The sequence below is a fragment of the Cetorhinus maximus genome, chromosome 1 (genome assembly GCF_964194155.1).
Source record: "Cetorhinus maximus chromosome 1, sCetMax3.hap1.1, whole genome shotgun sequence".
Classification (NCBI taxonomy): Eukaryota; Metazoa; Chordata; class Chondrichthyes; order Lamniformes; family Cetorhinidae; genus Cetorhinus; species Cetorhinus maximus.
Genome location: NC_135879.1, coordinates 40946440 through 40968753, shown reverse-complemented (window position 1 = coordinate 40968753; position 22314 = coordinate 40946440). Strand labels below are relative to the sequence as shown.

At 43.4% G+C, this 22314-nt stretch overlaps 1 protein-coding gene across 1 annotated transcript; it reads left to right on the top strand.

The window, feature by feature from the left end:
- Window positions 1–6114: 6114 nt before the first annotated feature.
- LOC144679640 (immunoglobulin J chain-like) lies at window positions 6115–21806 on the top strand. The gene is made up of 4 exons (XM_078540224.1): window positions 6115–6282; window positions 12158–12284; window positions 13456–13536; window positions 21406–21806. Exons 1-4 carry the CDS (start codon window positions 6213–6215, stop codon window positions 21641–21643), a joined length of 516 nt encoding a protein of 171 aa, XP_078396350.1. The 5' UTR covers window positions 6115–6212; the 3' UTR covers window positions 21644–21806.
- Window positions 21807–22314: the final 508 nt, after the last annotated feature.

Below are 22314 nucleotides of genomic sequence, written 5' to 3'. Positions count from 1 at the left end.
ACAAATGCAACACTATAATGCAAGCTCTGCTTGGAGATTGCAAAACTCTTCACACACATGATTTGCCACAAGTCTCTGTTACATAGGCAAAGATGATATGCATTTTGTACCTAGTCACATCCTAACCACAGTAATAAATCACTGAAAAAGAAAGCCTTGCATTTATATAACACTTTTTATGACCATCGGACATCTCAAGCATTTTACAGCTAATAAAGTACTTTTGAAGCTCAGTCACTGTTATAATTTGGGAAATTTGGCATCTAATTTGCACAGAGCAAATTCTTACAAACAGCGAAGTGATAATGACCAGATAATCTGTTTTTCTGTGATGTTGATTGAGGTATAAATATTGGCCAGGGCACCAATTTCTTCCCCTATTATTCTTCAAAATATCGTGGGATCTTTAACATCCACCTGGGCAAGTAGAACAAGTAGGTGGGGCCCCAATATAATATCTCATCCAAAAGGTGGCACCTGTGACACTGCAACACGGGAGCGTCACCCCCGATTTTTGCTCTCGAGTCCTGAAGTTGGATTTGGATATGGAACCTTGTGATTCAGAGACAAGTGTGTAACCAACTCAATCACAGCTGATAAAGGCAACATACTGCAGATGCTGGAAATCTGAAACAAAAACAAAAAATGCTGGAAAAACTCAGCAGGTCTGACAGCATCTGTCCTTCTCAGTTACAGCTGACACTGACAGCGACCTGTTAATTTGTTTCCTTTTGTGGAGTTGACCTTGAGAACTCTCTGCTCCTCTTTGAATGGTGCCTTCTCAACCATAGGAAAAGGTAAATATGGAGCATGATTTTTAACATTGCATCAGAAAGACAGCACCTCACTCAGTACTGTGCAAGACTTTCAGCCTGGTTTCTTGTTTTTTTTATTCATTTACTGGATGTGGGCAACTCTGGCTAGATCAGCATTTATTGCCCACCCCTAATTGCCCTCGGAAAGGAGGCAGTGAGCTGCCTTCTTGAACCGCTGAAGTCCCTGTGGTGTAGGTACACCCACAGTGCTGTTAGGAAGGGAGTTCCAGGATTTTGACCCAGCGACAATGAAAGAACGGCGATATATTTCCAAGTCAGAATGATGAGTGGCTTGGAGGAGAACTTCCAGGTGGTGATGTTCCCATGTATCTGCTGCCCTTGTCTTTCTAGATGGTCATGGTCATGGCTTTGGAGGGTTGCTGCCTAAGGAGCCTGGAGAGTTTCTGCAATGTATCTTGTAGATGGTACACACTGCTGCCCCTGTTCGTCGGTAGTGGAGGGAGTGAATGTTTGTGGAAGGGGTGCCAATCAAGCTTTGTCCTGGATGGTATTGAGCTTCTTGAGTGTTGTTGGACCTGCACACATCCAAGCAAGTGGAGAGTATTCCATCACACTCCTGACTTGTGCCTTGTAGATGGTAGACAGGCTTTGGGAGTCAGGAGGTGAGTTACTCACTACAGGATTCCCAGCCTCTGACCTGCTCTTGTAGCCACAGTATTTATATGGCTAGTCCAGTTCAGTTTCTGGTCAATGTTAACCTCCAGGATGTTGATAGTGAGAGGTTCAGTGATGGTAATGCTTTTGAATGTCAAGGGGTGATGGCTAGATTCTCTCTTTTTCGAGATGGTCATTGCCTGGCACTTATGTGGCGTGAATGTCACTTGCCACTTGTCAGCCCAAACTGGATATTGTCCAGGTCTTGTTGCATTTGGACATGGGCTGCTTCAGTACCTGAGGAGTCCTGAATGGTGCTGAACATTGTGCAATCATCAGCGAACATCCCCACTTCTGACCTTATGATGAAAGGAAGGTCATTGATAAAGCAGCTAAAGATGTTTGGGCCTGGGACACTACCCTGAGGAACTCCTGCTGTGATGCTCTGGAACTGAGATGATTGACCTCTATCAACCACAACCATCTTCCTTTGTGCTGGTTATGACTCAAACCAGCAGAGTTTTCCACCAAATTCCCATGGACTCCAGTTTTGCTAGGGCTCCTTGATGCCACAGTCGGTCAAATGCTGCCTTGATGTCAAGGGCAGTCACTCTCACCTCGCTTCTGGAGTTCAGCTCTTTTGTTCATGTTTGAACTAAGGCTGTAATGAGGTCAGAAGCTGAGTGACCCTGGAGGAACCAAGCTGGGCATCAGTGAGCAGGTTATTGCTAAGCAAGTGCCACTTGGTAGCACTGTTGAAGACCCCTTCCATTACTTTACTGATGATGGCGAGTAGACTGATGGGACGGTAATTGGTCGGGTTGGACTTGTCCTGCTTTTTGTGTACAGGGCATACTTGGGCAATTTTCCACAATGTCGGGTAGATGCCTATGTTGTAGTTGTACTGGAACAGCTTGGCTAGGGGCATGGCAAGTTCTGGAACACAAGTCTTCAGTACTTTTTCTGGAATGCTGTCAGGTCCCATAGCCTTTTCAATATCCAGTGCCTTCAGTCGTTTCTTGATATCATGTGGAGTGAATCAAATTGGCTGAAGACGGTCAACCATGATGCTGGGGACTTCTAGAGGAGGCCAAGATGAATCATCCACTTGGCACTTCTGGCTGAAGATTGTTGCCAATGCTTCAGCCTTATCTTTTGCACTGCTGTGCTGGGCTCCCCCATCATTGAGGATGGGGATATTTGTGGAGCCTCCTCCTCCAGTGAGTTGTTATATGTCCATCACCATTCTTGACTGGGTATGGCAGGACTGCAGAGCTTAGATCTGATCCATTGGCTGTGAAATTGCTTAGCTCTGTCTGTCACTTGCTGCTTATTCTATTTGGCATGCAAGAAGTCCTGTGTTGTAGCTTCACCAGGTGGACACCTAATTTTTAGGTATGCCTGGTGCTGCTCCTGGTATGCCCTCATCATTGAACCAGGGCTAGTCCCTTGGCTTGGTGGTAATGGTAGAGTGGGGGGTATGCTGGGTCATGAAGTTACAGATTGTGGTTGAATACAATTCTGCTGCTGCTGATGGTATCAGTGCCCCATGGATGCCCAGTCTTGAGTTTCTAGATTTGTTCAAAATCTATCCCATTTAGCACGATGGTAGTGCCACAAAACACGATGCAGGGTGTCCTCAATGTGGAGACGGGACTTCGTCTCTACAAGGTCTGTGTGGTGGCCACTCCTACCGATACTGTCATGGACAGATGCATCTGTGGCAGGCAGGTTGGTGAGGATGAGGCCAATATGTTTTTCCCTCTTGTTGGTTCCCTCACCACTTGCCGCAGACCCAATCTAGCAGCTATGCCCTTTAGGGCTTGGTCAGTTCAGCTACCAAGCCACTCTTGGCGATGGACATTGAAGTCACCCATTCAGGGTTCACTTTGCGTCCTTGCCACCCTCAGTGCTTCCTCCAAGTAATGTTCAACATGGAGGAGCAATGATTCATCAGCTGAGGGAGGGTGGTACGTGCTAATCAGCAGGAGGTTTCCTTGCCCATGTTTGACCTGATGCCATGAGGCTTCATGGAGTCCAGAGTCAATATTGAGGACCCCCTGGGCAACAGATTCCTGACTGTATGCCACTGTGCCGCCACCTCTGCTGTGTCTGTCCTGCCAGTGGGACTGGTCATACCCAGGGATGGTGATGGTGGTATCTGGGGCATTATCTGTAAGGTATGATTCCGTGAGGATGACTCTGTCAGGTTGTTGCTTGACTAGTCTGCGAGGCAGCTCTCCCAATTTTGGCACTAGCCCCCAGATGTTAGTAAGGAGGATTTTGCAGGATCAACAGGGCTGAGTTTGCCATTGTTGTTTCTGGTGCCTAGGTCAATGCCGGGTGATCCGTCCAGTTTCATTCCTTTTTATTGACATTTTAGTGGTTTGATTCAACTGAGTAGCTTGCTAGGCCATTTCAGAGGGCACTTAAGAGTCAACCACATTACTGCAGGTCTGGAGTCACATGCAGGCCAGACCAGGTGAGGATGGCACCTTGGTCAGCAGTGGCCCAATAAGGCTTTAGTGAACCAGGCGAGTTTTGTTACACTATCTAGCTCAAAAGGGAGATTACTAACAACTGAGCCAAACTGGTATCTTTATAGCCCTTTATCAGCAGGCTGTAACATGTCTAGTGTCCACAAGCAAACCAGTACCTCATTCCACCATACATCACTGTCACTATCTTTGTCAAGCAGCAGCACACTCAGCCCAAAGGATATAGATAGTGAACTTGGGGAGATAGCACCAGGTGACTCACAGTGCACGATTGAGGAGGGGTAAGTGGAAGTGACAGCCAGCTGCTTTCCAGAGAGCTAGCCCAGTTTTTCCATGTTGCCTATGCGTTTGGCCCTCTCAGGGCCTGGGTATAGGAGAAGAAAGTTTTTGAAGCAAGATCGTCTACAATAATTGATTAATTCTGTTCAAATATGTTGCAAGATCTGGCTAGGAGAGTGGGCTGTTTGGCAACCCCAGGGCCGCCTGTAGTAGAATCCCCAGTGACTGGGGTCTAGTGGAACTGGAGTCTCTTTTATGAATGTGAACATTTATATAAGCCTTGAACTTGCATCTCTTGTCCACATTAAACACGCTATGGGATTGAATGGACAGACACATGAGGCAACAGTTCACCTGCCTGATTAGTCTACCTCCTGCTGTATCTCAGGGCAGTACTGCCTCTGGCTCTTGCCCTGCTCAAGTATGACAAAAGCAACTGGAATTGACCAGCCACAGCAGCAGAATGGCCTTCTCAATGTATAACTCTCTACTCAGCTTTAGTGGTTTCTGTACTTGGACTCTTAAATCTCTCTGCTCCTTCATAGTTCCTAGCTTCTCACCTTTTAAAGAATCTGTTCCTTCACTGTCGCTGGGTCAAAATTCTGGAACTGATCCTAACAGCACTGTGGATGTACTTACACAGCATGGACTGCAGCGGTTCAAGAAGGCAGCTCACCACCACCTTCTTAAGAGCAACTAGAGATGCCCAATATCCCGTGAAAGAATAAAAAATACTCTGATCTTGTCTTTTTTAGGTATCAATATTGAACTCCGTTTACTGTATTTTCATCTATTTAATTAATTTATCAATATCACTTAGCAACTTTCTGCTCCTATATGCACTATGAGCTGGACTGTGTAACTTAGTGTCTTTGGCAAACTTAGATAAACTACTCTCTATTCCTTCATTTAAGTCTTTTACAAATAAATGAAAAACTAAGACCCTGGAACAGATCCTTTGGGGACAGCACTGGTCACATTCTGCTTGAAAGAATAGACTTTCATTTATCTAGCAACTTTAATGTCCTTTGAACAGTCCAAAGCATATTACAGCCAATTAAGTACTGTTTGAGGCATAGTCACTGTTGTAATGTAGGGAACACAGCAGCTAATTTGCACACCGCAAGGTCCCACAAATAGCAATGTGACAATGACCAGATAATCTGTCTCTAGGTTGAGCAATAAATGTTGGCTAGGACATTAGGGAAAACCCGACAGACTTTTTTCAAATAATGCCCTGGGGTCTTTTACACGCATATGAACGGGCAGACAGGGCCTCAGTTTAACATCTATCTGAAGGATGGCACCTTCCACATTGCAGCGCACCCCTACTACTGCATTGGAACAACAGTTGGATTATTTGCTCAAGTCTCTCATGTGAGTCTTGAAGCCAGCACCTTCTGACACAAAGACAAGAGTGCCTTCCATTAAGCCATGGCTGACGTCCTATTGGTAGCCTACCCATTATCCATAGTCTAATACTCCCAGCTTCTAACCAATTCCCTATCGAGATCAATAGGCTGCCTCCAGTCCTATGCATTCTCATTTTTGTTAGCATCCTTTATGTAGAGCATTAATGAATGCCTTCTAGAAATTCATGCAGTTTCTTTTATCTACCACACTAGTTATCTCCTCAAAAAGTTCAACTAGCTTCATTACAAACCATGGAACCTTGCTTAGATCTCAATTAAATGAGTACTGTACACGGTCCTGGTCTCCATATTATAAAACAGATATGGAGAGTGGAGGTACAACATAGACTTAATGACGATACTAGATTTTAATTTTTTAAAATGTCCACAATCAAAGACAGGGTAACTAGCACCTTATTTCTACACTGAAGCTACATCTTAAAATGGAACAGAAACCAACCTGGAGTTATTAAAAGAAACAAACCCATAAGACAGGCAAAACCGTTTGCTGTTTCATTTTGTTTCAGCTACAGTTGTAGCCAAGTGAACAGCTGCCACACTGAAGGAAGATCATAGAAGGAGACAGTCTCACGATGAAGACTAAACATATGCGAGGGCCACTTGCAGCAATTCTACTTTACACATGTGCAATTCTTGCAGCAGGTAAAGTTTTAATTATTATTACATTTTGCATTATGGCATATGATGAGTAAATATTTCCTGTTTTGTTAGCCCAGGGGCATAGGAAGACTAGGGACTTCTCCATGATAATTAGACACAGTATCAGTGGACTTAGGTTAAGTGAGGATGGTATGAGTGTTCGCCAAAGATCATTGCCATAGATTGAATTTTCAATGTTCATTTGTGAACATTAATGTTGTGTACCATGTGTAATCTCTTTGTTGTAAACTAAAGGGGCAATGGGCACTTTTGCACACTTTGGACAGAGACAAAATTAAGTCAAGGTTGTTAACTTACCTGACAGTTATTCCTAATATGTCTGAACAAGCTTTCAAAATGTGTCTGTCAGCCTAATGTTAAAGTATTTTAGTATCTCACAGCAAGGTAACTATACATTAAGCAATAATTACAATGACTATCTGTTTCTGTGTATCTCAAAATGGCAAATGGACTACTTGGTCAAGGACCATTCTTTTAATGAGGTGAGCTGTTTTAAAGATGTTGTTTGAGGGATAAATGGTAATCCATATGCTGGGAGAACCTTTCTGCTCATCTTTGAATATTTTCATGAGAACTTTTATGTCTGCTTGTGAGGGCAGGCAATGCTTTGGTTCAATGTCTTATTCTGAAGAAAGTGACAGTACAAGGCCCTTTCTACAATGTTCAAAGTCACATCAAAAGGCATGTTTTTAAGAAAAAGCTTTTACATTGTTTCATTGATGAAGGAGTTTAACAGTGTATATTATATTAGAGCCATGATATGTCAAGGATTACCAGAGAAACTCTTGAGATAGTCCTATGTTGCACCTGAACAGTTTTGCCCCTCATTTCCTCTCTCCTATGGGTTAGTACCTAGCCTCTGTTCAGTGTTTCCTAACAGCAATTTCTTAAGTTAAAAACTGCAAGGATACAGCTTTCACCAACACTTTGCACAAACTAGTAATTTCATGTATTAACTTTTACACTTCATTAGTCAGGTAGTACCTTTCAGAACCTAATAGGTACAAGTTCTCCAGCTTTCTATTTCTTATTGAGAGGAAGTGACCTGGCTCTGCTCGATACTTTTATTTTTAATTTTTAAAATTGTTTAACACACATCTAGTCTCTCTCGGTAAGGCAATGAGTTAGTATATTAACATGCCAATACATTGTCAGGTCACGTCCACTTGTTTATCTCACACAAATATCAGAAAATTGTCAGATCAGGTCCTGAAATAAGCAGAAAGATAAAAGCAAAACACTGCGGATGCTGGAAATCCAAAACAAAAACAAAAATACCTGGAAAATCTCAGCAAGTCTGGCAGCATCTGCGGAGAGGAACACAGTTAACGTTTTGAGTCCGAATGACCCTTCAACAGAACTAAGTAAAAATAGACGAGAGGTGACTCTGCAGATGCTGCCAGACTTGCTGAGTTTTTCCAGGTATTTTTGTTTTTGTCTTGAAATAAGCTGAATGGTCTATTCCCATTTTGGATCAAGACCTTGGTTAAAGCTTAAAATTGGAAAAGATGCAGTTGCTGATGAACTATTGTAGCTTATGATAAATTCCAGAATGTGCCAGAAGTGTTTGAGTTCAAATTAACTTGTCTCCTTTGTAAATTAAGACAAATCATGATAAGCTCATCAAAGTATACACATTTGCCTATTTTAACTTTAACCAACAGCCTTGTCATTCTCCTGCAGCAAATGTGATGTGTATTTTATTTGACTCAAGGCAGGCTAGAAATACAGCACATTGGCAGAGACTGTAAAGAGATATCAGCAGCTGCAAAAAGGTATAGACAGGTTAAGTGAGTGGGCAACAAGGTGGCAGATGGAATATAATGTGAGAAGGTGTGAGGTTATTCACTTTCATAATAAGACTAGAAAAGCAGAATATTTTTTTAAAAGTGTGAAACTTTTAAATGATGATATTTGGAGACATTTGGATGTACTTTGTACATGAAAAACAAAAATTTAGCATGCAGGTACAGCAAGCAATTAGGAAGGCAAAAGGCATGTTGGGGATTGGAGTACAAGAATAAAGAACTCTTGCTACAATTGTATAGACTTTGGTGAGACCACACCTGGAACACTGCGCACAGTTTTTGGTCTCCATATCTCAGAAAGGATATATTTGCCTTGGAGGCAATACAGTGAATGTTCACTGCATTGGTTCCTGGGAATGAAACGTTTTCTTATGAGACTGAGTAAATTGAGCCTATATTCTCTTGAATTTAGAAGAATGAGAGATGGGTCTTATTGAAACATACAGGATCCTGAAGGGACTTGACTGAGAGGTTGTTTCCCCTGGCTGGGGAATCTAGGACATGGGGCACCTTCTCAGGATAAGGGGTCAATCATTTAGGGCTGAGACGAGGAGAAATTTCTTCACTCAGAAATTTGTGAATCTTAGGAATTCACTACCCTAGATGGTTGTGAATACTTCATTATTGAGTATATTCAAGGCTGGGATAAATGGATTTTGAACTCTCAGGAATTCAAATGATATGGGGAGTGGGCGTAAGAATGGAGTTAAGGCAGAAGCTCAACCTTATTATCAATAAAAACAGAAAATGCTGGAAAAACTCAGCATCCACAGATACTGCCAGACCTGCTGAGTTTTTCCAGCATTTTCTGTTTTTATTTCAGATTTCTGGCATCCGCAGTATTTTGCTTTTATCTCAGTCTTATTATGTTGAATGGTGGAGCAGTCTCGAGAGGCCATATAGTCTACTCAGCTCCTATTTTTATGGTCTTATGTTTTTATTAATGTGGCAGAATAGGAGATCGGCAGAATGACTGAAATGTAATTTCTTACAATCCAGGTCAGTCATTGGTCCCGAAAACTAAGTAAACAGCACCAACTGTGAACAAAGTGCTCACTCTGGACACCGGTGTTAAATAGAATATTTTAATCATAAAATATAAAGCTATTTTCATGACTAGCCTATTTAAATTCAATATCTATAACATGCCACAATTAAAATAATTACAATAAAATGAAAGATTTGTACAAACTTGGCTAAGTCAAGACAATTTTCTAAAGAAACAAAATATCAAGGTTTGTCAAAAGTTAAGAAGTAATAACAAAATAATGAAAACAATTTCAAAATACAGGAATATAAAAAAACACATCTTTTATTAAAATGCACAAAACTAAAATATAAAATTGTCAAATCACATATATTTAAAATAGCTAAATTCTGCCTCTAAGCTTAAAAAAATGCAGTTCAATAAGTCCACAACATAAGAAAGTATAAGAAAGTTCTGAAGAAAAGTAATATTCGACTCGAAACATTAACTCTGTTTCTCTCTCAACAGATGTTGCCAGACCTGGTATTTATTTCCAGCACTTTCTGTTTTTATTTCACATTTCCAGCAACTGCAGTATTTTGCTTTTATTATATAAGAAAGTATGTGTTGTTTCATGAAAATAAGTTAATTAAGTCACATTGTTCTTTTTTAAAGAGAGTTGTTATTGCTTTTTACATTCTACGTTGCTAGATTACAGTTCCCCAATGCCAGGTCCCTTGATCAGGCATTGAGAACAAGGAGCCTTTGAACTTGGATCCCACAAGCAACTCCACACAGGTTTGCTTGTCATGCTCCTCACATGGCAAGCCCCCCTCCCCCCACTGGATGTTTTTTTATTTGTTCATGGGATGTGGGCATGACTGTGGGTCAGCATTTATTGCACATCCCTAACCATCCTTGTTCAGAGGGCAGTTAAGACCATGTAAGGGCAGCAGATTCCCTTCCCTAAATGACATGGGTTTTTACAACAATTGGTAATGTTTTGTGGTCATCATCAGACTTTTAATTCAAATTTCACTATCTGCTATGGTGGGATTTGAACCCAGGTCCTCAGGGTATTACCCTGGGTCTCTGGAACACTAGTCCAATGACAATACCACTCTGCCACCACCTCCCCAGGATTGGGATCAGTGGCGGTGGGATGTGGCCTGCAAGTTGGCATTAATCGCCTTAAGGGCCTCATTTGGCAGTAGGGCAGGAAGTCCACCATGGACTTAATCAGGGTGGTGAAGGGCAAGTAGTGGTGTCCCCATCTGCCACACCCTTGCCTGATTAAATGCCCCCCAGATCACCAAGCTCAACACTGGGGCAGGCATTAAATGCTGCCCTATGATGAAGGTAATGTCACAGAATGGGTTGGTAATTGGTTGGGAGGTAAAATACATACAATAGTGACAAAAGCAATATTTTCTGATTGGCAGGATATGACAAATGATGTTGCCCAATGATCTGAACTAGGACATTAGCTGTTCTCCTTGCATAATCAGTAACTTAGATGAAGAAATAGGGAGTTACATATACAAGTTTACAGATGGCACAATGTTAGAAGACATAGTAAGTTGCGTAGATGGGAGTTGGAAGTTAGAAAGTGACATTGATAGATTAAATGAGTGGGCAAAGCTGACAGATCTCAATGTGGAAAAGTGAGATGTCGCCTACTCTGATTAAGACAAATCACAGTATTTTCTTGGTGACACATGTATTTCCTCTTACCAGGCAGTGTCTTAGTGAAGTTGCTTTGTACCCTTTCTAAAGCCTCAATATGTTTCCTATAATGTGGAGCCCAATATTGCAATCATCTAGCTGAGTTCTTATAAAGGTTTTAGCCGCCTTCTGATCAATGTCACTGCAGTTTCCACAATAATTTAACAATTAATTAGTTAGTTACAAGTTTATAATTTCAATCCCAATCTAGAATGTACCTTGGTATATTATATTTTTCCTGACACATGGGGCAGAAATTTACATTCGGCTTACGGGCGCACGCCCAACACGTTGGAATATAAAATGACGCGCGATGACATTGGGCATGCATCCCGATGTCATCGCAAACTCGCACGATATTTCATTCAGCGGGCACGCACCGGACTCACTGCGCACCTGCCGATAATTGACAGGCCTATTAAGGCCATTAACTAGGTAATTAAGTTGAATTTTATGCTGCTCGTCCAACCTGATGGTTGGCGGGTAGGCGAAAAGGCCAAGCGGCCTTTACGTTTTTTAGGAAACCTCATCCACAAGCGGGATGAGGTTTCCTAAAGCTAATCCTGATGAAATAAAAATTCTATTTTGAAAATAAAAACATGTCCCATCTCATGCGATACAGTCACATGAGGGGACATGTTTCATTAAATTTTTAATGTCCATATATATTTTTTTAAAAAGCGCTTCAATCTCCCTGAGGCAGCCCGGTGCCTCAGGGAGACTGAAGCGCTCTTTCACGCACATGCGTGAAAGAGCGCTGGACCCGACTCTCCCTCCTCCCCAAACCCGCACAGGTTAACGCTCAACACGACTGTTCACGATCCATGCACTTGGCCCGCCCACGTGAAATCGCAGTGCGGAGCCGATCGTGGGCGGTGGTCGGCTCCCTGACCCTTCCCGCCGAGCCCGCCTGACGACTGGAAAATCCTGGCCATGGTAATGATGCTGGGTAGCTCTGGAGCCACAGCAATTCCTGTGAAAGCAAGTTTCCTATTAACAGATGCTAACATACTCTTGACATTCAGGAGTGACATTTGTAGTCACCTAGAATACTGGTCAGCAGCTTTTCTTTCCTAGCCCTTTTGTTTGTTACCTGTCAGTGCCATTCCCAGATCATCAATGTACTTCTGCTAAATAGCACTGGTCCTTTGTGATTCACTTTGACAACAAGAGATTCAGTGTGTGCATTTAATAAGTACAGCTCACACATCAAAACCAAACTATTACTCATACTGGTGAGGCAATTAATATCTGACTGAGCTCACACGTGGGCTTCCAATACAGGAAATACCAGTTCCTCATTTTTAATGATAGTGCTTCAGATTTAGAGATCTGGTAACCATGTCTATCTTTACAGCTGCCTCCGAAAGCCAGCTTCTAGTTTCGTCGAAGTGCAAGCTTTTGGAGGTGACATCCAGAACGTTTTTTACTCAACTACCTAATGGTGTAACAGTGGAACGTATCGCACGAGATATAAAAATTATGTAAGTTGATGCATTGTTGATTCCTGATCATATTCACCATACAGTAAAATTAAATGAAAAGGTATATTACTAGAAACTGATTAGAGACAGTTTGCCCTGTGAACACGAGAAAATAAATGGAAAGGCATATAACAGAGTGGAGACAATAATTTCATCAATCAGGCCGGATGCCAGGTGTAGCATAGTTCTCCTGTTGGGAGCGTAGGAATTTGGACACACAAACACCCCACCATCATTGTCCTACAAAACAATTTCATCCCCATGATGGACATGGAGTCCAGAGATTGGAGGTGAAATTTACTCCTCCATCTCTACTTCTATATATAGAAATATCAGAATTCCAGGGAGTTCTATTACCAGGTTAAAACATTCCGCTGGTAGGAAAAGCAATGTGCACAGTTTTGATGCTATTATTCTTGTAGGATTTTTCCTACAGAAACTACAAGCTGTTGCTGCAATGAGCTAAAAATGGGGGGGAAAAAACAGTAGCACCACAATATTGCTTACTGCAGGTGGATGAACATGTCTTTAGTGGATGAACTTGCCCAGGTTGCTGGGCATGGTGCTGCATGAGCAGTTGATGGGAGGCGTAGTGACTGTAAGAAGTACCTGTCCATGGAAAACAAGCTGGTACCAGTTGATCACAAGATGGGGAAAGCTATTTATCTCATCTCAAGTTTGATCCGCAGCAAAAGGCCCTACCCCACTGTGGCGCAAAATTGTTCCTTAATTAATTCAAGAGTTCTTTCCCCCAATATTTTATTCAAAGTACAATTTTATGATATTTGTTTTAATAAGTCATAGAATTACTCAGCCAATCGGTTTCGATTGTGCAATGTATCATTCAGTTGGCATGAAGCTACCTCTTCAGTCACATCAGAAAGAAAAACTCAGATGGACTCAGGTTCAGTTTGAGTCATGCTACACACATTGCCTCATTATGAAACTTAAAGTTTCTCAAAAGGTGCAATAAAACTATTAATTATCCAGCTTGCCCTCAGTTTCAGTGCTATTCAGCTAAATTGTAAAGGATTGAAATGATTGATTTTAATTAACAGCATTATAAAATTTCATCAGCAATGATAAAAGTCCACACAAAAAATTATCTAGGAGCAGACATTGAGAGTCCCTGATAATCTTGGGATGACTGTGAATTTCTCTTTCATTACAGAGTTCCCTTGAGAAGCAGAGTGAACATTTCGGATCCAACCTCCCCGATTCGGACCAAGTTTGTCTACAAGATTTCAGATTTGTATGATTGCTATTTTTTATGACTTTTGCCATGTATAATTGCAGTGGAGTTCAGATCACCATTCCAATTCAGATTTTACAATATATTTTGCACATGGTGTATAAAGCAGAAGCTCAATTATCCAGTATTAGTTATTTTAAATAATTTTGCCTCTTTCAAAGGAATCAGATTATTCAGAAGCAACTGTTCGATTGCTTTTGAGGGGCATTTTAGTGGAAGAAGGGGAGATGACATGGAAGCAATCAAAATTATACGGCAGGATCTTCCGGTCGGTGAGTGGGGGGTGGGGCCCGCTCGCCGACGCGTAAAATGACGCGGGATGACGTCGGGCGGAATTCCCGATGTCACCCCGCGACATTTCCATTTTCAGGTCAGCGGGGGCGCGGCTGAGTCAGCTCTGCACCTGCCAACCTGACAACGGCTTATTGAGGCCATTGAGAGACGAATTAAAATCATTAATGGACCTGACCCTCCAACCTTAAAGGGCCGGGAGCCCTGGCGGGCTTCAGAAAAAGCGGGATGAGGTTTCATGAGGGTATTTAAATTTTTAATAAAGGTTTCAATAAAAGGTATGAACATGTCCCAACTCATGTGACAGTGTCAAATGAGGGGGCATGTCAGGGAAATTTTTCTATCATTTGTATGACAATTTTTAATTTGGAGCCGATCTCCCTGAGGCAGCACTTAGCCTCAGGGAGATTTGTGTGCTCTTTCGTGCACATGCGCAAAAGAGCGCATTCCCGGCTGAGGGAATCCCCCCCAACCCGCACAGGGAGCGCATAGCGCTTCCTGGCGGATGTCACGCTGGCCGGGCCTTTATTGGCCCGCCCACATAAAATGGCGGCACACCCCCAATCTGGGGCACCAATCGAAGGTGTGCCTGCCCACGCCCACTCCCGCACTTCCCCCCATAAGATATTTAGATAGAGCAAGTAGGGAGAAACAACTTTGCCTGGATAGTGGATCAATAACCTGGAGCAGGCTCTGTCAACCATGCAGGAAGTAACTTTAACCTGAGAAACATTGAAGAATAACACACCATGGGAAAAGCATGGGCTCCAAGTTTTTTGGATGCTGCACCTTGGTGGATGTTGTGAAAAGGTAGAAAGATGTCCTGTATCCAGGGGATGCCCTCCAGACACACACTCAGAAGAAAGTCGGAACAGATATAGGCATGGAGGTCAATGCCAGGAGTCACGCCCAAGGATCTGGATGCAGTGCCTCAAAAGGTTCAATTACCTCACATGAGTGATCAAGGTCAGTGAATGCATCTTCAAATGACGTATCCTGCCAACTGCACCACTAGTCTCAGGCATTGTTCAATTCTCCACAACCCCAATACTAACCTGCCAATAATCTTTATCATTGAGGTCTCACACCTGACATTCACAAGCTTCACATCACTCCCATGCACTCCTGCAAGCCTCACACACACACATTTCACAGCTTGCACATGCTGCCAGCCATTCAACCATGACCGCCCCATCAACCATACAACTTGCACCACACTCACTGACACACTTCTCACTCTCTACCAGGACAAGGTGGCACAGAACTGGAGGCAACAGGAACTAACTGGATGGAAACTAATTCATCTGCAAGTCCTAACCCCCGTGGAGGAGATAGTACAGGCTGGTTCATTGCTGAGGCCATGGACAACGGTGGAGTAGAAACCATTGCAGATGAGAGTATCCCCATAGCTAACCCGCCTTCTCAGATCCCACCAACTCCTCATTCTACAATTTCTTCTGTTTTACAAGTTGCAGACAGCAGAAGCATGCACCTCTTTCTTTCCCCCACATAACAACCTTCCCTTTCTGCCTTTCTCCTTTCAGATGCCAAAAAAGTGCACCCTAGCCAGGCAGTAGAGGAACAGCAAGAAGACAATGACGATGAAGAAATATTGTCACTCAATTTCACACTCACAACCAACAGCTCAGATACTGTTGTGCATAATTCAGAGGATAGGCACATTGGAAGGATATTTAGAGGATAGCATTGAGCCAGGAGAAGATCCTGTGATACAGGGTAGGTCCCTGCATCTGAGCCAGAAGCTCTGGGTTCAAGTCCCACTCCAGGACTTGATGGCCACAGAAGGTGCATTCATAATGTGGCCAAACAGGATGATTATCAACCTGCAAACCCTTCCAATATGCTGGCGATAAGGTTGGGAGGGTGTCCTGGTCAACCATGCTTGATGCAGACTGGTGCCCCTCAAGCTATAGCCTCTGGCAACAGACTGGCGACCTGTGCCAGAAAAAACTAACTACAGAAACAGACATAAGCATGTGCTTTGTCTGCCTCATGTGTCTCTGGGAGGGGAAGAGATTGAAGAAGAAGAAGCATACAGGCAGCATCTAGATGTGGTGAGACACCAGGATTTTGCACAGGACTTGGAGGCCATCCTTTCCAGTATGGAAGCGGTGGCTCATTCCATTCGTACACTTGTGGAGCCAACCGCAATGCAGCATCAGATGGCCAATGTCTCAGCTTCCATTGCAGCATCTGAATGTTGCAGTGGAAGATTAGACTGCTGTTGTGCAGGGTTAACTTACCGTCATACAAGCTCAGACTGCTGCCTTCCTCCAGTCATGTTGTGGATGTTGAGGTAGCACTGCATAGAAGCACGAAGACAGACAATGGCACACGGATGACAGGCACTAAGGGTTTGCACGTGGACGATTAGTTGACTTTTGAATGCAATATGGCAAGATTTCACTTAAGAGTTTAGTTTGGAATGTTTAATTTTGTGGTAGCTTTTATTTTTGCATTGTGCTCAAGAGGTTGCTGTGACAGTCAGTGACAGAAAAGATGTGGGATTTAGCGAATGGGGGAATTAGGCCTGTGGTTACTATTATCGCACTTAGATGAGTTCTTCATGGACAGCCCGGCCAGAAAGAAATTGCTTATATCACCTCCTCCCTTCCTCTTCCTCATCCGCATACTCCTCTTTCTCAGCTGCTCAGCTGGTGGCAAGGTCTGTCCTTTCATGATGGTGAGGTGGTGCAGCCTACGGCAGATCACCACAAATCCTGGCATTTACTTTTCTGAGTACTTCAGGCTCTTTCAGAGCGGTCCAAACAGCAGCAGCTCTGTTTTAGCATCCCAATGTTCTGCTCTGTCACACTTTATGTGGCATCATGGCTTTCCTTGCATGCATGCTGCAGGTATGTGCTGTGGTTGCACACCAGAATGATCAGGCAGGTGGTCTTTGGATTGCCCTTGGCACCCAGTGGCCACCCTTTGGTTTGTCATGGTAACTCAAATGTAGCTGGTATAGGGGACTGCCGCAGTCCGTTGAGTGTGAGAATCGCATGGACTTCTATCACTAAGATTGAGACTATCTAATCAGGTGTCTCTGCCACATCCCTCTCTTCCGCTAGCCCTTTGGACTAAACTTCCTCTAACTGTTGCCCCCTCTACCCAAGACCTGAATTCATATCTTTCTCGATTTTCTGTCCAATCTCCACTCATACCCTCTCCAAGCTCATCTTCTCCATTAGACTCGCCTCCTGTTCCCTCAATCCTATTCTCACTAAACTACTAGCCATTAAACTTCGTCTCTTGTTCCCCATATTAGCTGATATCATTAACTATTCTCTCTCTTCAGGTACTGTGTCTCTCTCCTTGATATTTGCCATCATCACTGCTCTCCCCTAAAAAACAACCCCTTTACTCTTCCGCCATTCCAAACTACCACCATATCTCCAACCTCCCAAATTTGTTCCCATCTTTCCTGGAACTCCATGTTGAACCCCCGCCACAGTAGCAAAACAGCTCTTAAATTCACAAATAATATCCTATTAGACTGTGATAAAGGTAAACATTCCCTCCTTGTCCTTCTCAACCTGTCTGTAGCCTTTGACACGGTTGCCCACATCACTCTCCTCAAATGTCTCTCCACTGTGGTACAGCTGGGTGGAATTGCAATCACCTTGTTCCATCCTTATCTATCCGATCATAGCCAGAGAATCACTTACAATGGCTTTTCTTACCGTTCCTATGCCGGTACGTCTGGTGTTGCTCAAAGGTCTATCCTTGGCCCCCTCTTGTTTATCTACATGCTGCCCCTCAGCGATATCATCAAAATCCTGTGTTAGCTTTCACTTATACACCAACAACGCTCAGCTCTACTTCATCACCAGCTCACTCAACTCCTCCACTATTCTTAAATTATCAGGTTACTTGTCTAGCATCCAGTTCTGATTGAGCAAATATTCCCTCGAGTTAAATATTGGGACAACCGAAGCCGTTGCATTTGGTCCCGACTACAAGCTCTTACATGGCTTGTGTCAAATTTTGCTTTAGAATGCTTGTGTGAATCACCTTGAGACATTTTATTATTTTAAAGGTACTATATAAATACAAGTCGTTATTATTGGTGATAAGTTTCTATTTGCTTTCAGTAGCAGCTACACCCCTTTCTCTGTTATTCTTCCCCTCTCTTTCTTTTATTCTCTCTCATTGCTCTTAGTCATTTCTCTGTCATTCCATTAGCTTTCCCAGCTGTGTCAATTTTCCCTTGGTGATCTCTTCCAATTGCTGTGCAGCCCCAATCCCATTATGATCTATCTCTGCAAATCATTTATTAGCTGATGAAACACAATGAAAGGTTTGGGAAAATACAGAATAATTTTGCCATTCAGAATTTGACCAGATGTCAGAAGTGCTGTGAGTAGGATTTTCAGCCACACTTTTCCCAGTGTTGACTCATATCCCCTTCCTGCTGAAGAGCTACACTTCTTGGGAAAACATTGGTAGATTCCCTGAAGCCACTTTCCCACCAGCACTGTGATTGACAATCTATTAGGAAGTTAGCTTTTTTAAAATTCATTCATGGGATGTGTGCATCGCTGGTCAGGCCAGTATTTATTACCCATCTCCAATTGCCCTCGAGAAGGTGGTGAGATGCCTCCTTGAACTTCTGCAGTCCAAGTTGTGTAGATACACCCACAGTGCTCTTAGGGAGGGAGTTCCAGGATTTTGACTGAGCAATAATGAAGGAACAGTGATATATTTCCAAGTCAGGATGGTGAGTGGCTTGGAGGGGAACTTCCAGATGGTGGTGTTCCCATGTGTCTTCTGCTCTTATCCTTCTAGGTGCTATAGGCTGCAGGTTTGGAAGGTGTTGTCTAAGGAGCCTTGGTGAGTTCTTGCTGTCCATGTTGTAGATGGCACAAACTGCTGCCACTGTGCATCGCTGATGGAGGGAGTGAATGTTTGTGAATGGGGTCACAATCAAGCGGGTTGCTTTGTCCTGTATAGTGTCAAGCTTCTTGAGTGTTGTTGGAGTTGCATTCACTCAGGCAAGTGGGGAGTATTCTATCACACCCCTGACTTGTGCCTTGTCATTGGTGGACAGGCTTTGGGGAGTCAGGAGGTGAGTTACTCACAGAAGGATTCCTAGCCTCTGAGCTGCTCTTGTAGCCATAGTATTTACATGGCTAATCCAGTTCAGTTTTTGGTCAATGGTAACCCCCAGGATGTTGATAATAGAGAGTGGGCTGATGGGGCAGTAGGCTGATGGGGCAGTAATTGACCAGGTTGCATTTGTCCTGCTTTTTGTGTACAGGACATACCTGGGCAATTTTCCACATAGCCGGGTAGGTGCCAGTGTTGTAGCTGTACTGGAATAGCTTAGCTCGGGATGCAGCAAGTTCTGGAGTACAAATCTTCAGTACTGTTGCCGGAATATTGTCAGGGCCCATAGCCTTTGCAGTATCCAGTGCCTTCAGCTATTTCTTGATATCATGTGGAGTGAATCGAATTTGATGAAGACTGGCACCTGTGATGCTGGGGGACTACAGAAGAGTCCGAGGTGGATCACCCACTTGGCACCCCTGGCTGAAGATTGTTGCCAATGCTTCAGCCTTATCTTTTGCACTGATGTGCTGGGCTCCTTCATCTTTGAGGATGGGGATATTTGTGGACCCTCTTTCTCTGGTGAGTTGTGTAATTGTCCACCACCATTCACGACTGGATGTGGCAGGACTGCAGAGCTTGGATCTGATCCGGTGGCTGTGGATCACTTAGCTCTGTCTATTACCTGCTGCATATGCTGTTTGGCACGCAGGTCATCCTGTGTTGTAGCTTTACCAGGTTGGCACCTCATGTTTAGGTATGCCTGGTGCTGCAGGCAGGTTGGTGAGGATGAGGTCAAGTATATTTTTCCCTCTTTTTGATCCCCTCACCACCTGTCACAGACCCAGTATAGCAGCTATGTCCTTTAGGACTTGGTCAGCTCAATCTGTAGTGGTGTTACTGAGCCACTCTTGGTGATAGTCATTGAATTCCCCCACCCAGAGTACATTCTGCGTCCTTGCCACCCTCAGTGCTTCCTCCAAGTGATGTTCAACATAGAGGAGTGCTGATTTATCAGCTGAGATGGGAGAGCTACATGGTAATCAGCAGGAGATTTCCTTGCTGATCTTCAACCTGATGCCATGAGACTTCATGGGGTCCAGAGTCAATGTTGAGGACTCCCAGGGCAACTCCCTTCCAACTGTATACAATGGTGCCACCACCTCTGCTGGGTCTGTCTTACTGGTAGGACAGGGCATACCCAGGGATGGTGATGGTGGTGCCTGGGACATTATCTGTAAGGTATGATTCTGTGAGAATGTGAGACAGAAACTGAACTGGACTAGCCTCATAAATACTGTGGCTACAAGAGCAGGTCAGAGGCTAGGAATCCTGCAGCGAATAACTCATCTCCTGACACCCCAAAGCCTGTCCACCATCTACAAGACACAAGACAGGAGTGTGATGGAATACTCCCCACTTGCCTGGGTGAGTGCAGCTCCCACAACACTCAAGAAGCTTGACACCATCCAGGAAAAAACAGCCTGCTTGATTGGCACCCCATCCACAAACATTCACTCCCTCCACCATCGACATACAGAGGCAGCAGCGTGTACCATCCATAAGATGCAGAAACTCACCGAGGCTCCTTTGGCAGCACCTTCCAAACCCATGATTGCTACCATCTAGAAGGACAAGGGCTGCAGATACATGGGAACACCACCACCTGAAAGTTCCCCTCCAAGCCACTCACCATCCTGACTTGGAAATATATCACCGTTCCTTCACTGTTGCTGGATCAAAATCCTGGAACTCCTTCCCTAAAAGCACCACACCACACCTACACTACATAGACTGCAGTGGTTCAAGAGGGCAGCTCACCACCGCCTTCTTAAGGGTAATAAGGGGCAGACAATGAATGCTGGCCTAGCCTTCTGGTAAATGAATGAAAAAACAAGCCCCAGTTGTTGGTAAGGAGGACTTAGCAGGGACGACAGGGCTGAGTTTGCCTATGTTGTTTCCAGTGCCTAGTTTGATGCCAGTTGGTCTGCCGGTTTCATTGCTTTTAGGCTTTTTAGCAGTTTGATACAACTGAGTGCTTTGCTAGGCCATTTAAGAGTGAACCACATTGCTGAGTCACATGGAGGCCAGCCGATTTCCTTCCCTAAAGCGCTTTAGATGTTTTTTTTATGACAATCGACAACGGTTTCATGCTCATTCTAATTCAAATTTCACTATCAGCTGTTTCAAACCCGGGTCCCCCAGGGCATTACCCTGGGTCTGTGGATTACTAGTCCAGTGACAATACCACTACACCACTGCCTCCCCATAGATCCTAACTCCTAGCTTGGACCATTAGGTTTGACTGTATCATGAATTGTCCTCTTGAATTCACTACAAATGGATGTTAGTTACATGCAAAAGAGTTTCTAGTCATTTTGAACATGCTAAATGAATTGGAAAATTAATTATAAAGATATTCACCTTATTCTCTGAACATCTAATGACTTTCAGAAAGCAGTGCTATGTATTCAATGACAATTATATCTTTGCTAATGTATCTTGTAGCTGCAAGAACTGCGCCCGAAAGGCATCTCCACAAGAACCTCAGTGCAACCCCAAACCTCCACCCATAGATGAATGTTACGCCCATGACAACAAGACATGCCTGGACTATCAAAGCCGCTTACAAGCTGCCATTCTGAAACCTGAACACCAACATCAAACCAATCACTGGGTTAAGAAACCTACAATGGCACCTGTTGAAACTACAAGAGATTTGTCATCGATATCCGATGCTCCGTAGATTGTTCTAAAAATCATACAAACAATTGCTCCTGTTTCTTTACAGCTTTTTAGCTTTGCCATTTAGCCATTCTGGCCTTTTGCCTTCATTGAGAAGAGAATAAAATGCTTCATAGCTTGTTTCATAATAAACACTGATTTCTATACTATGTATCATTTATAAATGTGTCATGTTTTGCATCACTTCACAGTGACAAAGAAAACCGAGACAATGGGAAAACATGGCATGCTAACACTCAATACTCATTTTCCACTAATGCACACTGGAACAAATATATAAATATATAATAGCATGAAAAAGAATGAAACAGTATATAACACTTTTTGGCCCATCAAACCAGGTTCCTCCATGACCATATGCGATCCTTTCTGACATGAACTTTATCCAAACTGTCTAAAACTGCCTGCTGATGGGCTCTACATATTTTCTCTTATATCTCTATCAATGTAATTCAATAATATAGTGGTCAGCACTATTATTTTCCTCACAGTATTAAATTTACACTAATTGCACTCATCCTTTGAAGTCTTAATCCTATTCCTGGATAAGATGAAGGTGGAGAGATATGTAATAAGATGGAAGGGTTTAAAGAAGAGAATTCAGGAATGTAGAGCCATGGTACCTGAAGATGATACAGAGAAGGGGAAGGTCAGAGTGAGAGAGAAAGGGAT

Coding starts and splice junctions, on each gene's coding strand:
- LOC144679640 (XM_078540224.1), top strand. CDS start 6,213: ATGAAGACTAAACATATGCGAGGGCCACTTGCAGCAATTCTACTTTAC. Junction 12,285..13,455: donor GCACGAGATATAAAAATTAT/GTAAGTTGATGC, acceptor CTTTCATTACAG/AGTTCCCTTGAGAAGCAGAG. Junction 13,537..21,405: donor GTCTACAAGATTTCAGATTT/GTATGATTGCTA, acceptor TGTATCTTGTAG/CTGCAAGAACTGCGCCCGAA.